The sequence below is a fragment of the Bufo gargarizans genome, unplaced genomic scaffold (assembly GCF_014858855.1).
Source record: "Bufo gargarizans isolate SCDJY-AF-19 unplaced genomic scaffold, ASM1485885v1 original_scaffold_2127_pilon, whole genome shotgun sequence".
Lineage (NCBI taxonomy): Eukaryota > Metazoa > Chordata > Amphibia > Anura > Bufonidae > Bufo > Bufo gargarizans.
In genome coordinates this window covers 72,556-90,233 of record NW_025334657.1, presented here as the reverse complement: position 1 = coordinate 90,233, position 17,678 = coordinate 72,556, and the positions used below count along the sequence as shown (strand labels likewise).

At 45.6% G+C, this 17,678-nt stretch overlaps 1 protein-coding gene across 1 annotated transcript in view; it reads left to right on the top strand.

Annotated features, from left to right (window-relative positions):
* LOC122923994 overlaps nt 1-17,678 on the top strand; it is a gene marked incomplete at its 3' end in the record, with an annotated part of 119,949 nt that overhangs the window by 51,918 nt on the left and 50,353 nt on the right. Inside the window, exon 3 of the mRNA XM_044274921.1 lies at nt 15,016-15,135. Coding sequence (XP_044130856.1) covers nt 15,016-15,135 — 120 coding nt within the window. The remainder of the gene's footprint in view (nt 1-15,015; nt 15,136-17,678) is intronic.

Sequence of the window (17,678 nt, the reverse complement as noted above, 5' to 3'; positions counted from 1 at the left end):
GTGGAGTTCCATATGGAGTAGGAGTTTGAGGAGGCGGTGGACGTAGCGGAGTAGGATGAAGCAGCGGTGGAGGACGAGATAGCCAACACAGATTTTTGGTTTTAATTTATTTTGTAAAATTAAGGTACACTCCAAAACTGTGAAACATCCAAAATACAAACATGAGCAATTGCGTTGCAGTATAACAATGGCTGCTTAGTGCAGGTATGCATGTCGATTCTGCGCAAGGTACGGACAAGTCCTGGGGGATCCATGCCTGGTTCATTTTAATGAACATGAGCTTGTCCACATTGGCTTTGAACAGGCGGCTGCTCTTGTCTGTGATGACGCCCCCTGCCGTGCTAAACACACGTTCAGATAATACACCGACTACAGGGCAGGCCAGCACCTCCAAGGCGTAAAGGGCAAGCTCAGGCCATGTGCCAAATTTGGAGACCCAGAAGTTGAAGGGGGCAGACCCGTCATTCACTACGTGTAGGCATGTGCACACATACTGCTCCACCATATTGGTGAAATGCTGCCTCCTGCTAAGACGTTCCATACCAGCTGTGGTGCTGGTTGTTGTGGTGTGCTAACAAAGCTTTTCCACATTCCGGCCATGCTAACCCTACCTTCTGAAGTGCTGGCGGTGCCCCAGCTGCATTGGCGACCTCTTCCTCGTCCTCTGCCTTTGCCTTGTGCTTCCACTGTTCCCCTGCTGTCAGATGGGAATGCCACCAGCAACGCGTCTACCAGCGTGCGCTTGTACTCACGCATCTTACAATCACGCTCCAGTGAAAAAATTAAGGACAGTACGTTGTCCTTGTAACAGGGATCCAGCAGCGTGGCCACCCAGTAATCAGCACAAGTTAGAATGTGGGCAACACGGCGGTTGTTGCGGAGACACTGCAGCATGTAATCGCTCATGTGTGCCAGGCTGCCCAGAGGCAACGAAAAGCTGTCTTCTGTGGGAGGTGTATCATCTGTGTCCTCTGTATCCCCCCATCCACGCACCAGTGATGGCCATGAGCTGGTCTGGGTGCCACCCTGCTGTTAACATGGTTCCTCCGCCTCAATCTCCTCCTCCTCATCCTCCACCTCGTCATCCTCCAGAACTGTGGCCTGGCTGGACAATTGTGTACTTTGGGTTTGTGGGTGCAGGAACCCACCCTCATAGCCACTTGGGAATGTCTGGCCGGAAACCCTACGAAATGATCCCTCTTCCTCCTACTCCTGTGCCACAACCTCTTCCATCATCCCCAGGAGCCTTTTTTCAAGGAGACATAGATGTGGGATAATAACGCTGAGAACGGCGTTATCGGCACTGGCCATGTTGGTGGGCCATGTTGGTGGAGTACTCGAAACAGTGCAACAAGGAACACAGGTCTCGCATAGAGGCCCAGTCATTGGTGGTGAAGTGGTGCTGTTCTGCCGAGCGACTCACCCGTGCATGCTGCTGCTAGCACAGTCTGGTCAGCATGTGCAAGGTGGAGTTCCATCTTGTGGGCACGTTGTGAGGCGATAAGCGGGAATGCAAAAGTTACGCTGCAGCACTGACAGGCGAGCAGCAGCAGGGTGAGAACGCTGAAAGCGCGCACACGAAAGCGCACACAGACGGCCCACACTTTATGCAGCTGCTCTGACAAGTCGTTTATGTAGTGTCCCATTAGGTAGGAGTGGGCACTACACAAGGGTCAATTGGGTAGCGTGTTACTTCTACTCACAAGGGACAGTGATATTGTATTAATCTATGCATTGTAATGTGTTTTTGCATTGGTATATTTCCCTGTTATATGCTTATCAGGCCTAGTTGGGTGTAGTTAGACATCCTAGACACTAGAGGGAGATAGGGAGCCCCTAGTATAAATGTCCAGGCCCAGACAGGGAAGGGAGGGGTCATAGTCAGGAGTCTGTGGAGACAGAAGTGAGAAGGCACCAGCCCAGGATATGCTGAGGGCCTCCTCCTGACATGCAGCTGGATAGTTCTGGTTCCTAGCTGCACCAAGAGGCTAGAAGGAGTACAGCCTGCTTGGAGACCGAGTGTATTCCAGGGGACTAGAGGAGTTACCTCGTCAGCCTGAAGCTCCTGAGGCTAAGCATAGCTCAGTTGAGATACCCCAGTAGTAGGAGAGCACCTCCTGGGAGCAACCTGCAGTTTCCCTACCAAGAGAGGAGAATACAACCAAGTACAGATAAGTAACCTGATGGGCAGAAGTACTATAAAGTGAAGAGCAAGGGTCTATACTGGAGGAAGGAATTTATACTAAGGATTTAAGCCAGCACTTAGGCATCCGGGCCTTGGGATCCAGCCAGCTAGAATAGCTGAGGGGATAGAGCAGCATTGCACTGCAAAGCATTAACTGTTTGCCCTCCAAGTATCTTGCATGATTAATACCTGCCATCATTGTGAAGTAAGCCTGCTTGGGACGTATTGTTCAAGGGACTGCATCATCATCATTAATCATTGTAATTGATTGTACAAAGTTGGACTGTTTTCAAGTAAAGCAACGTTTGGTTCACCATACAATCTGTGTACCTCAATTACTATTCCTACCAACCGGTGTGCCACCGTTACAGGCACTGGCATCACAATCCTTAAAGGGACCTTGCCTCAGGCACTCTAAACACCTGCAACAACCAGGGCACCTCACCCAACATCAGGCCAGGTCTCTACACCCAGAGTGTGCCCCAGAGGAACTAGTGACTGCCTCTCATTCACTGCTGCATGCCTGCCCAGGGTCCTCCAAAAAGTGAATAACCCTCGATTGCCCATACCGTGACCTCACTGTCGCTATACCCTGCAGGTCTGGCGTGCTGCATAAATTGGCTTCAGGAACAGGATACGATCATTCCTGCGCCATTGCGGATACAAAAACTGTGTGCTGTTATTTGCCTTAAAGTGACAAAGCCCTAATTGCTTTATTGAAAATTGCTGGGCCAAACTGAACTGTAATTATTTGCGGTGTGAAGATTATATTATGGTTTCTTTGCTCAAAGATGGCTACTTAGCTTGACTGGATTTAATTGCTGAGTCATCTTCATACTGAATTGGCGGTAAAAGTTGGCGCCTTCTGCTGAAAAGTGCGGGAAAGGCTATATGTCCGTGACACCGCCCTGTCTGGACATTTGCATGTCTGCAGAAATGAACTCCACCTCCCCCATACTGGAGTACCTGGGGGGCGGCCTCCCAGTGCAATGAGAGGATCTGTCTGCAGTTGTTGGCGCCACCCTGTCGCTCTCCAGAGAAGGATCGAGCATGTTGAAGAGTGAGGACTGCTCTGCTGGGATGTTGGCGCCTGGTCTGTCAAAGATGGATGTTATTGGTGTAGAGCAAAATGACGCTCCACCGGCCCACCACCTGGGACCGGAGAGACCCACCTGCCCGCCACTGAGGACGCAACCGGAGACCTATTATGGCTCCTGGAGAGATTTTTTCCAGCCCTCATTCAAGTGGTCAGCATTGATGGCAGAGATATGGGAGGCCGCAATAAAGAAAACGACTAAAGACTAAAATCTACTACGAAGAACTGGCAAAGACCGTTCATGAGCGCCACACTGACACCCAACCCCGCCTGGAGAGGAGAATGGGGTTGGTTGTGGCATTTGATAAAGACCGAGGCTTCGGTTTCATAAAGGACTATATTACCGGCAGAGACTTATATGTGAATCGGAGGTCCGTCAATCTGAGTTACCTCCCAGAGCATCTGCATAACCTCCGCGAGGGAGAGGAAGTCGAGTTCACCCCTGCCGAGGGCCTGCGAGGCCCCTACGCCACTGCCATGTCCCGTCCTAAAAAGAAATCGGAGGACTGGGACCTTGATGAGGACCATCCTGGCTGCGAGCGCGAACCTGTGTGCTCTCCAGAACCGGCCCATCACGCCTTCCAAGAACAGGGCTCCTTCATTGGCCCAAACGTCTTTTGGCAACCTACAGTGGTGGAGAAGAGGGTAAGCCCATGGCCCTCACCTGAGCTGCCTCGCAGGGAAAAGACTGTTCGTGAACTGGAGGATGTAGAAAGATTACATGCTGCCCTGGACAACATCAGAAGAGGAAAGAAAGCGGACGCCTCATCTGAACCTGCAGCGGCTGCGCAGGACGCGCCATCCACTTCACAAGTGCCGGCAGCGACAGCGGAGGACAGCGATCCCGACTCCGAAAGCCTGGACGACCAGATCGTGCGGCTGGAGAAGAAATTGCGTGAGCTGCGCCAGATTGCCTCCGCCAGGATTCAGACTCCACCTGACCAGAAAGAAAGTGGACTTAAGGACTCGGACGTCTCCGGGTCTGAGGTGAGAGTACCTGTCCCTTCTAGCCGGCCCTCTTTAGTGTCAGCACCTGCGGTGAGGTCTTCTTATGCTGTGCACCGACGCGCAGAGCCAGTTGTCCAGGAACCCACCGGACAGCTTGCGGCAGCGGTACCCAGGCCAGTGCAGCAACCTCCAATTGTCATGACTGCACCGGTGCGGTCAGCAACCGTGATCACCCCTAGGCCTATGGGGCCAATACCTATTAGGGGTTCTTTCATGCTGCAGTTGCCCCCCAATACTGTGTTGTGGGTACATCCGCCTGTTGACTCTCAGTACAGGCCCAATCTGCAAATGGAGCCAGGGAGCACCACTGTGATGCCAAGTGGATTTGACATGCCCCTGTGAATTGGCCTGCTAGGCCATTGATTTGATTTATTTTGCCAAGGGACCCTAATATAGTGGATTAACCCTTTCAGGACAGGAGTCCTTTGTTGTTTTTGCCCTCTGTTGCTGCTGCCAGTTACCCACGGCTCAGTGGTAATGGTCGGCCACTAAAATACCAATTGCAGCAAGGCCATCTTGTTTACAGGACCTCCTGCCTGCTTCTGCAACATCTGAACCAAGTTGTGCTTATTTTTATGTTGCACCTTTAACCCTTTCACCCCCTTTTCAGGTTGATTAAGGGTATTGCAGCACTTATTTTTATATGCCATTTGAATAATGTGGACTATTTTTATGTGCTGTCACTTTTATTATGCAACGTAAATATTAAAGGAAATGCGCCCAGGGATAGACTCTAATGCGCATGAGCCTCTGAGATCTTGCTACTATTTTAAAGAAATGTGCCCAGAGATGGACTCCACTGTATGTGAGCCTCTGTGATCCTATACCTCCTCCCTTGTGGTATTATCCTTGCTGTCTTTGAAACTTGCTGTGAATAAGAAAGGAACCTGGGTACGGACTCATGTTTGTTCTTTGAGCCTCCAAGAGGTTTTATTTGTTTTGCATTTTTCTACTGTTCTATTATGGACACTTTGCATTTAAGATATCAATATGGACTATCCTGGTATTTACTGATACGCTGCACCAGGTCAGTGCCCCTGTTCCCTTATGTTATCCTGAGAGAAGAGAACGACACCCCTTTTCACCGAACTTGCTCCTTAGCCAGTGAAACTGCCTGATGTATACATATAATGTATTTTCGCAAATGTAGATGTATTTTCCTGCTTTGCATTATTTTTCTATTTTCTGTGCAGTATCCAGCTGGGCAGGGCCCCTTCATGTTGTGCCGAGGACGGGCAACGTCATAGCGTGGGGGTATGTAGTGTCCCACTAGGTAGGAGTAGGCACTACACAAGGGTCAATTGGGTAGCATGTTACTTCTACTCACAAGGGACAGTGATATTGTATTCATCTATGCATTGTAATGTATTTTCAATGTGTTTTTGCATTGGTATATTTCCCTGTTATATGCTTATCAGGCCTAGTTGGGTGTAGTTAGACATCCTAGACACTAGAGGGAGATAGGGAACCCCTAGTATAAATGTCCAGGCCCAGACAGGGAAGGGAGGGGTCATAGTCAGGAGTCTGTGGAGACAGAAGTGAGAAGGCACCAGCCCAGGATATGCTGAGGGCCTCCTCCTGACATGCAGCTGGATAGTCCTGGTTCCTAGCTGATACCCCAGTAGTAGGAGAGCACCTCCTGGGAGCAACCTGCAGTTTCCCTACCAAGAGAGGAGAATACAACCAAGTACAGATAAGTAACCTGATGGGCAGAAGTACTATAAAGTGAAGAGCAAGGGTCTGGAGGAAGGAATTTATACAAGGATTTAAGCCAGTACTTAGGCATCCGGGCCTTGGGATCCAGCCAGCTAGAATAGCTGAGGGGATAGAGCAGCATTGCACTGCAAAGCATTAACTGTTTGCCCTCCAAGTATCTTGCATGATTAATACCTGCCATCATTGTGAAGTAAGCATGCTTGGGACGTATTGTTCAAGGGACTGCATCATCATCATTAATCATTGTAATTGATTGTACAAAGTTGGACTGTTTTCAAGTAAAGCAACGTTTGGTTCACCATACAATCTGTGTACCTCAATTACTATTCCTACCAACCGATGTGCCACCGTTACAGGCACTGGCGTCACGATCCTTAAAGGGACCTTGCCTCAGGCACTCTAAACACCTGCAACAATCAGGGCACATCACCCAACATCAGGCCAGGTCTCTACACCCAGAGTGTGCCCCAGAGGAACTAGTGTCTGCCTCTCATTCACTGCTGCATGCCTGCCCAGGGTCCTCCAAAAAGTGAGTAACCCTCGATTGCCCATACCGTGACCTCACTGTCGCTATACCCTGCAGGTCTGGCGTGCTGTGTTTACCCCTGGCTGTGCTGAAATTGGTGGTGAAGGTGTTACGCTGATCGGATGAGGAGCTGGTAGAGGATGAAGAAGCAGAGTAGGAAGCAACAGGAGGCAAACTGAAGCGCCCTGCAATCCTCGGTGGTGGTAGGACATGTGCCAAACTGCTATCTGCCTCAGGCCCAGCCGCCACTGCATTTACCTAGTGTGTTGTTATGGAGATATAACGGCCCTGACCGTGCTTACTGGTCCACATATCCGAAGACAGGTGCACCTTGCCACAGATGGCGTTGCGCAGTGCACACCTGATTTTGTCCCCTACTTGGTTGTGCAGAGAAGGGATGGCTCGCATTGAAAAGTAGTGGCGGCTGGGCACAACGTACTGTGGGACAGCCACCACCATAAGGTTTTTAAAACTATCCGCCTCCACCAGACGGAATGCCAGCATTTCAAAGGCCAGTAATTTAGAAATGATGGCATTTAGGGCTAGGGATCGAAGGTAAGTAGGGGGGTACTTCCTCTTCCTCTCCGTTTGTGATATGGGGAGCTGAACGCTTCCGTGGGACATTGTGGAGATGCTTGGTGACCCAGGTTTGGTTTTGCTGGCAGATCCTCTGTTTGCGGGGTGCCAGGTGGCACTGTCACTCCAGAGGTGGATGAAGAGGCCGCGACTGCAGCAGTAGAGGAAGCAGGAGGAGCCAGAGACCTTTCTTGGTTTTTGAGGTGTATACTCCACTGCAGCTCATGCTTTGCACTTAAATTACTGGTCATGCAGGTTGTGCTCAGGTTGAGAACGTTTATGCCTCGCTTCAGGCTCTGATTGCACAGCGTGCAAACCACTCGTGTCTTGTCAGCACATTGTCTGAACAACTGCCACGCTAGGGAACTCCTTGCCACGCTAGGGAACTCCTTGGAGCTGGATTTGGTGTGCTCGGTCCCTTGCTGTGGTGGGCAGTAGGAGGCGTTCTGTCTAGAGGACGGACGCTTCCTCTTCTGCTAGTGGCTCTGTGTGACCACTGCCTCTTCATCCGAACTACATAGGTCACTCGCATGACCTTGATTCCATGTGGGGTCGAGGACCTCATCGTCCTCCACATCATCTTCCACCCAATCTTTACCCTGCTTTGCTTGTCGTTCTGCACACTTTCGAAAGCCCCAGCAGTTGGCACCTGTGGTTAGACATCATCCTAGACGTGCTGCGATGGTCCTCCCATGTAATCTTGAAAGATAAGTGGTTGGGCATCGGTGCACTCAATCTCTTCCACTTCTGGGGCAGGGCTAGGTGGATAGCTCTGGGAAATCCTGCTAACAGAGTCATCAAAAAGCAGAAGAGACTGCTCCACGATTTGGGGCTCAGACTTCTTGGATGATTTGCAAGGGGGTGAGGTGAAAGACTGATGGACATCGTCTGCAGGTGCCAACTGTGGTCTTTCAGCAGGAGACTGGGTGGGAAACAATGTGAAGGAACTGGATCCACTGTCAGCAACCCAATCTACTATACCAGGGCTGGCCAACCTGCGGCTCTCCAACTGTTGTAAAACTGCAATTACCACCATGCCGTACTGTAGGCTGATATCTGTAGGCAGTCTTTGCATGCTGGGAGTTGTAGTTTTGAAACAGCTGAAGAGCCGCAGGTTGGCGATCCCTTTACTATACTGCTGCAGGTTCTGTTGCCTACTTGCACCTGAGGAAGGGGTTTCACTTGTGCGTGTAGCTGGCACAGATCAACCACGTCCTCTCCCTGCAACAGGAGCTCCACCAGCAGCACCACGACTTGGGCCATGTCCTTTGACGCTCTCCTCATATTTCTCGAATTTAAGATCTTGCCCTAATTGGGTGTTTAATAGTAGAATAGAACGACAGTATGTAAAGGGTGTGTCTCACATGGCCTGAACCAGACTAGGCCTCATTTAAATATTTCTTTGCCCAAAATTTGTATTTAAAATCCCTAAATCAAACCCCTGTATGTAAAGGGTGTAACTCACTCGGCCTGAACCACTGTAGGCCTGAATTTAATATCAGGTCTACTCTATCCATTCCTCTTGGCACATCATAACCACTCTGCGTTAGGTTGAAACACAACCCGATCCTTTCTCTCCTCCATGTGTCCCCTATAGATAGGACCCACATCTGAAATCAACTTTAAGATCATGGTCAAGAATACTGATTGCTTCTCCTTAACATAGATGCTTCCATATACTTCCACAACTGGCGATGCTGATTGAAGTATATTGCTAATTCTCTTTCTTATGCCCTTCTTTAATTTAATTTTTCTTCTTTTTCTTTTTTTTCTTTGTTTTTTGGATGTTATACTAAGCTCCTGCTTAATCCAAATACTGCATACATATGTACGATATAATCTGTGTATAAGTAATTGTCCTATGGATACCAAGTAGAATTGTGTAGACCATATGTTGGTATATATGTCCACAAGATTGTAATTGTCACTTCTCTATTGGTATTTTCACACAGTTTGATAAAGGCCTTCTGGGCCGAAACGTCACTTTGAAGCCGCACGTCAAAATAAACAGAATATCAATTGACACAAATACGACTGGAGTTTTCTATTTTATTTAATATTGGTGCACCAAATAGGGGTATTTCAAATCTCTGAATCTAACTCAAATGTATTAAGGGTGCATCTCACAATGACATATGCAGCAAAGGCTGCCAAATAAACTTTTTTTGTCCAACCGGGTGTTTGTTTAATAACTCAATATGGCAGCAGTATATATCCCAGGAATTTCAAACGTGCTTATGCTGCAAGGCCTAACATATTGTGTATTTTGCCCCAAAAAGGGTATTTTATTAATAAAAGAATATAAGCCCTGCATATACAGGGTTTATCTTACACGGCCTGACCCAATGTAGTCATGAATTAAAGATTTCTTTGCCCAAAAAGGCTGTATTTCAAATGCCTGAGGCAAACCCCTGTATGTAAAGGGTGCATCTTACACGGCCTGAACCACTGTAGGCCTGAATTAAAGATTTATTTGCCCAAAATGGCTGTATTTCAAATGGCTGAATCAAACCCCTGTATGTAAAGGGTGTATCTCACACGGCCTGAACCACAGTGTAGTCCTCAATTAAAGATTTCTTTGCCCAAAATGGTTGTATTTAAAATGCCTGAATCAAACCCCGGTATGTAAAGGGTGTATCTCACATGGCCTGAACCACTGTAGGCCTGATTAAAAATGTATTTGCCCAATATGGCTTTATTTCAAATGCCTGAATCAAACCCCTGTATGTAAAGGGTGTATCTCACACGGCCTGAACCACTGTAGGCCTGAATTACATATTGGTCCACAAAATGGCGGAATTTCAAATCTCTGAATCTAACCCAAATGTATTAAGTGTGTATCTCACAATGACATCTGCATCAAATGCTGCCAAACATTATTTTTTTTTTGCCCAAATCAGTGTTTGTTTAACAACTGAATTTGACAGCATTATATAGGCCTGTAATTTCACGCGTGCTGATGCTGCAAGGCCTGAAAATAGTGTTTTTTGGCAAAAAAGTGTGTTTTCAAAACCCCAGAAATTGATGGGTGTATTTCTAGCTTAAATTGCACACTGACTAATCCAGATGTTTTATATTGCCAAAAAAGTGTTTTTTTTGGTAACAGAATATGAAAGCTGTATATATGAAACTTGAATTTAACACTTGCGGATCAGGAAAATATTGTTTTTTGGCTTAAAAGTGTGTTTTTTAAAACCCCAGAAAATGATGGGTGTATTCCTAGCTTAAATTGCACACTGACTAATACAGATGTTGTAGATTGCTAGAAAAGTGTTTTATTTGGTAGATTGCTGAGTTAGATTCACATTTTGAGCAGAGTCTCTCCTATTCTCTCCCTGAAATCACCAGCAGCATCCTCTCCCTACACTAAGCACAGCAGAGTGACGTGCAGCTCTACGTGACTCCAGCTTATATAGAGACTAGGTCACATGTTACACTGGCCAATCACAGTTCGGGTTCGCTCAACCCTAGTAAAAACATTTAACTAATTTGTCTGTTATATTCTTGGGTGACATTTGACCATTTTTGCCGTGATTAAACCCCTGCTCTACATAGGTGATAGGGACATAAATGTCAAAAAATTTGTCAGGTGACATTTTACTAATTTTGCCGTATACATTTTATGCATTTTGGTACTGTAGCATTTGTTTGATGTTTTGCTGTTTTGTTTTGCTGAATATTTGACGAATATTTGTCAAATAATCTATAAAATATTCGCGAAATATCGCAAATTTGAATATTACCCCTGCGGCTCATCTCTTCCTCAATGTCGCAAAAATTGTTGGCAACCATCTTTTCTAATCGCATCCAACTTTGGTCTGGTGGAAACAGTTGCTGTTGTAGGTCGTGCCAATTTTGCGCATGCGCGTACGCGAAAATTATATTGCCGATATTTCACATTGAAAAAAATTATGAATGGAGATCCCAAATTCGAATAATTCATCTGGTATGTCACTGTCCATGTTGTAGGACTATTTGTGCACTTCTAGTAATTAATTTTTGGCTGCAAATATGAGCTGAAGGTTTCACCTGCCATTAAAATGAATGGGACCAGCCGTGAATTTGCCGTGAACATTTGATCACGTTTGCGCAATCGTGTTTCGCGAACCGTCCCTGCAGATATTTATCAATCACTAACGGGGACAAGCCATATGTTAGGGCAGAATGTGTGCACATGCCTACACGTACTGACTGATGGGTCTGTCCCCTTCAACTTCTGGGTCTCCAAATTGGGCACATGGCCTGAGCTTGCCCTTTACGCCTTGGAGTTGCTGGCCTGCCCTGCAGCCAGTGTATTGTCTGAACGTGTGTTTAGCACGACTGGAGCTGGTTATCTCAGGTTATATTTCCAATGTTTTGGGGTGTACCCTAATAAAAAATAAAAAAATTAATTAAAACCAAACACCAGTGTAGTCTACCTCTTCCTCCTCAACCACCGCTTCCCCCTACACTTGCCATGCTCTTAACCACATTTGTTGGCATTTGCAGCCCTCTAGCCCTTTCCATGACATTTTTAGAGTCATTTTAGTGCTCAAAAGTTTGGGTCCCCATTGACTTCAATGGGGTTTGGGTTCAGGGTCAACATCCAGGTGTTTGCTCAACTCTAGCCTTTAGTCCACTGGCCTGCAGTAAAATTGATATCCATTGACCTTCTAATATACCTCCAGCCAAATAATCACTTGATCTTTTCTGTATGATGAATGCCTAATTGTTAGGCCTCGGAGGAATTCAACACCTATGATGACCACGCGTTATCGAATTTCACCTATTATTATTTGGGGTTTATTCAAGAGGGGGGATTTTGTTAGCCATGTTTTTAATCCAATTTTATATTTTTTGTTCTTTTAAACATATGTATTTGACATGTATTTGTACCGGCCTGCAGTAAAATTGATATCGAATAACCGTCTAATATACCTCCAGCCGCATAATCACTTAATGTTTTCTGTCCGGTGAATGAATAGTTTTTGGGGCCTGTAGTCCACTGGCCTGCAGTAAAATTGTTAACCATTGACCGTCTAATATACCTCCAGCCACATAATCACTTGATCTTTTCTGTATGGTGAAAGCATAATTTTTTGGCGTCTGTAATCTAACTGAACAACAGTAAAATTGTTATACGGTGACCGCCTAATGTACCTCCAGCTACATAATCACTTGATCTTTTCTGTCCGGTAAATTTATAATTTTTGGGGCCTGTAGTCCACTGGCCTGCAGTAATATTAATATCCATTAACTGTCTAATATACCTACAGCCACATAATCACTTGTTCTTTTCTGTACAGTGAATGAATAATTTTTGGGGCCTGTAGTCCACTGGCCTGTAATAAAATTGATATCCAATGACCGTCAAATATACCTCCAGCCACATAATCACTTGATGTTTTCTGTCCAGTGTATGCCTAATGTTTGGGGCCTTTAATTCCATGTCTTAAAATAAAAAAAATTCTAGGCTCCAGCAGTGCAGATTTTTGAGAGTTTCCCTTTAAGACGCATAAAACTGGCCCCTGATTAAAATACATATTTTTTGTTCGAATTTTTGCCATTGATCCCCCTCTGGTATGTCACTGTCCATGTTGTGGGACAATTTGTGCAATTCTAGTAAGTATTTGGTGGCTGCAAATATGACCTGAAGGCTTTCCAGGTTCGCCTGCCATTAAACTGAATGGGGGCCGCCGCGAACTTACGGTTTGCGAACATTTGATAGCGCGAACGCATTCGTGAATCATCCCAGCCGATGTTCATCACTACCTCTAAGCTCTAGAGAGCTCATTACCGGCTGCTTGAAATTGGGATGGACTTCTCTTCCGGTTATCATCCCCAGACCAACGGGCAAGTGGAGCGGGTCAATCAAATATTGGAGAACTATCTCCGGCATTTTGTTTCAGCCCAACACGCCAACTGGGTACAATTGCTACCTTGGGCTGAGTTCTCCTATAACAACCAGACTAGTGAGTCTACTGGATCCTCTCCATTCTTTGTCAATTTTGGTTAATACCCTACATCCTACATTTTATGGTTTACCAGCTGCGGATTCCTTTTTAGAGATTTTTTAAGATTTGGCGTGATACCAAGGTCTTCATCAACAAAGTGGTGACCCGCATGAAAACTAATGCAGACAAGAGAAGAGGAAAACTACCTAAGTTCTCATCTGGAGATAAGGTTTGGCTCTCCTCCAAAAACATCTGCTTAAGGGTTCCCAGTTTTAAGTTTGCTCCTAGGTTCCTTGGATCCTTTGAAGTATTGAGGAGGATCAACGAAGTGACATATAAGTTACGTCTGCCTCTCTCTCTGCGTATGCCCAGTGCCTTCCACGTGTCCTTACTGAAACCAGTAGTCCTTAATCGCTACTTGACAACTCCTTCTACTCCAACTCCGGTATCTAAAGATTAAGACAAGAAATTTGAGGTCAAAGACATCCTGGACATCAAGAGGCGTTTATTCTTTCACATATTCAATAAAAAATCCATGTGTATAAACGGAGAAACTGTAGCACAATGTGATGCGTTTCGGGCCACTTGCGTATGGCCCTTCATCCAGGATGGATAATGTCTGGATGAAGGGCCCATACGCAAGTTGCCCGAAACACGTCACATTGTGCTACAGTTTCTCCGTTTGTACACATTAATTTTAATTGAATATGTGAAAGAATAAAGCATTGGTTTTTAAGGGTAAGGAGCTGGACATTTTTTTGCTATTCCTGGATTGCTCACCTGGCTGCGTCTAGACCAGTACAGTCTGTGACTCCTTTAAAAAACTGGAGGTGAGTGCTGCAGTAAATGATTTTTTTTGTAGTAGTAGTAGTTTCCCATATTCATATATATCAGAAGTATAATATATATGTGTATATATATATATATATTTATATATTTTGTAATTCCTAATTTATTTTGTGCCATACATCTTTTTTTACAATTCCCCAAAAATATATAAATGTTGTTCTGAGGATCTGCTCCACAGTTTCATCTCAGCCCTGGCCACAGCATGCTCGCTGCTGGTTTTGTGCAGCACTTCCTTAAGGGCCGGCACTTGTCACTTCCTGGGTTTTATGGGTTAGGACATGTGACCTCCCTGACCAATCCTAGCCCTCATGCGCATATTTAAGTAGCTCAGCTCCCTTCCCAGATGCCTCAGTGTCAAGGTTCTTGTGCTATGCTTAGTTTCCTGATAACCACTTGTGTTCCTGTGTTCCTGACTCGTACCCATGTTCCTATACTCATCTGATCTCTGCCAGCTTGGCTTGACTCTCCTGTTGCCGATCCGGATTGCCTGACCTATACCTGTTCTGCCTGCCCTGACCTTTTGTCTGTCTGACAATGCCTCTGCCTCATCTTTCTGTCCTGCACTGTTTCTCCTGGTAACGACCCCGCCTGCCTGACTATGCCTGTACTTCTGGTACCTTTCTCAGGTACCTCCTGGTCCACCTGGACCAGCTGTCTCGCGTACCTATCCGCCTCAACAGCTAGCGACCTGGTGTTGCCTTCGGGAAAGTCTAGCCCCACCATCAGGGGTATTGTGAAGAATCGAGGGGTTCACCTAGACAACGTCCTTAGAGGACGCAGGACACGTGGCACAGCTGGTTCACACCCGCTAGTTCGTGACAGTAATGAAGAAAATTTCTTTGAGAAATTCGGAGAACAAGCCAAATCGAATATTTTGAAAACTTCGCTCATGTCTAGTTGCCAAGAGATAGGTACACATTTCCATTTTAGTGGTCATACCAGTTTGCTTTCAGAATTTGTTCAAGAAAATGTAACCGTCTTAGTACTATTATATGAAAAAATAATTTTCATTTTTGAATCAGTCTCACTAGGAACCAGATTGATAAAGCAATTATTAAATGGTTTTGCACAAAGAACACAGAAATACAGATATTTCCTAATCAGACATGTTTTGTTTTCTTTATAGGGTGTCCTGATAATTACATCCATTTTGCAGATTTCATTGGGCATACTAGTGACAGTTTCTCGTTTCAACCATGGCATGATATCCTTATGGTATGGCACTTTGTTTTGGGTACCTGCGTTTGTAAGTATTTAAAGAATTTGCTTGGATAATCTTTTCTGCACAGGCAGTGTCCACTGGTTTGCAAGATAAGGCAAACAGAGGACTTGTAGACTCCTAGCTTAAAGAGAACCTCTCCTGAATTGTCTGTTTTAGTAGCTATAGATCTATCCACCTTTATTTTTGACAGGCTTAACCCAACAAAAACACATTACAGGAATATAATCATGTTAAAGTGACCATCCTGGCACAGCTGGTGTTAAAAGAATGTCAGCTACATCTGTATTTATTTCTCCTATGTAATAATTCTGGAGCATCTATTCTTATGATACTATGATGTGCCACCCCTGTATTTTTCCTGCTAGAAGTTCAGAACGAATTATTAACAGTTTCCAATGAAGGTTCAGATGGATGTTACCAGTTGGGGCAATGTCTTGCACAGCCTGACATTATGCAAGCAGTGCTGCCAGTGCCAGCACACAACCCAAATTAATAAGATCCATTTGGACTTTCTTTGAAAGCTGCTAGTAATTTATTCAAAATATAGTAAATTAGTCATAACTTCTAGCAGGAATAATAAAGGATTACAATATAAACTTAGGGGGTCATTTATTAAGATGCCGGTCTTAATACTCCCTTTAGCTGGCGGTGGATGTGCCAAATGTATGCAGAGCCACTGTCTGGCATACATTTAGACCATTTTCTATGCCTAAAACAGGCGTAGAAAATGATAAATGAAACAGGCCTGCCAGAAAAAGAACATGATTTTTCTTAATAAAAATGTTTTGTGTAAAAGTGGTAAAACATAAAAAAATATATATAAACTTGGTATCCCAGTAATTGTACTGACCAGCAGAATAAAGATAACGTGTCGTTTTTCCCGCAAGTTGTATGCCGCAATAACAAAACCTAAGAAGCAATGGCAGAATTGTTGCATTTCTCTATCCTGCTGCCCAAAAAGCGAATTAAAGAGTGATCAAAAAGTTGTATTTGCCCCAAAATAGAACCTTTCAGTGGAATGCCTAGGGTATTTGGCACCCGGGGCGGGTCTTTTCTCTGCCCCCCCAATACTTGACCACATACCTCTTACATCCAGGGACATCTCCATTCATGTAGACCTTCTCTTTCCTCTTCTCCTCCGTTAGACCGCCATGACAAATTCTTTCAGCCACATCTCATCTCTACAGATTATTTAATACAGACACAAGATTTCTCAGTTTTTACATCAGCCTCCCTATCTACAGTGTCATCCTGCTGCCACCCCCAATTCTTGCCCATTGTGCCCCCCAATGCCCCAGGTACTATACTGCTGAAGAAATATTACCTCAGTAGACATAATTGGGGTCATTTATCAAACTGGTGTAGCGTAGAACTGGATTTCCAAAAGATCTGTCAAATATGAAACGTGGAATCTGATTGGCTGCTATGAGCAACTAAGCAAGTTCTACTTTACACCAGTTTGATAAATTACGTTAACTGTCCCTATAGAGTCTACAGCAGCTATAATGTCCCCTAGAGTGCCCCCAGTAATATCACCCTATATTCCTGTATAGTGTCTCCAGAAATAATAGAATTGCTCCAACAGTATCTCCCCAATAGCAACGCCCTCCACACTGCCCCCATAGTAATCCCTCATAGAAATTTGACCCCACACAGTAATTTACCCCACACTACCCCATATAGCAATTTGCCCCACACAGTAGTTTCACCCACACTGCCCCCCACAGTAATTTCCCCCACACTACCCCCATACAGTAATTTGTACCACACAGTAGTATCCCCCACACTGCCCCATACAGTAGTTTACCCCACGTTGCACCAACACAGCAATTTCCCCCACACTGCCCCCACACAGTAGTTTCCCCCACACTGCCCCCACTGTAATTTCTCCCAAACTGCCCCCACAGTAATTTCCCCACACAGTAGTTTCCCCCACACTGCCCTCCACACAGTAAATTTCCCCCACACTGCTCCACACAGTAGTTTCATCAACACAGTAGTTTCCCCCACACTGCTCCCCACATAGTAGTCTCCCCCACACTGCCCCCACACAGTAGTCTCCCCCACACTGCCCCCACACAGTAATTTCCCCCACACTGCCCCATATAGTAATTTTCCCCACACAGTAGTTTTCCCCCACATTGCCCCATATAGTAATTTGCCCCGCCCATAGTAATCTCTCCCATAATTATTACCCCCATCTCAGTAATCCTTCCCATAATAATTTGCCCCCACACAGGATGCATGGAATAGCCTTCCTGCAGAAGTGGTAGCGGCAAATACAGTGAAGGAGTTTAAGCATGCATGGGATAGGCATAAGGCTATCCTTCATATAAGATAGGGCCAGGGACTATTCATAGGATTCAGATATATTGGGCAGACTAGATGGGCCAAATGGTTCTTATCTGCCGACACATTCTATGTTTCTATGTTTCTATGTTTCACACAGTAATCCCTCCCATAATAATTTGCCCCCACGCAGTAGCCCACCATATTTTCCCCCCACATGTCCTCCTGTGTGCCCCTCCCATGTCCTCCATGTCCCCAAAGTTGGCACATAAAATGAA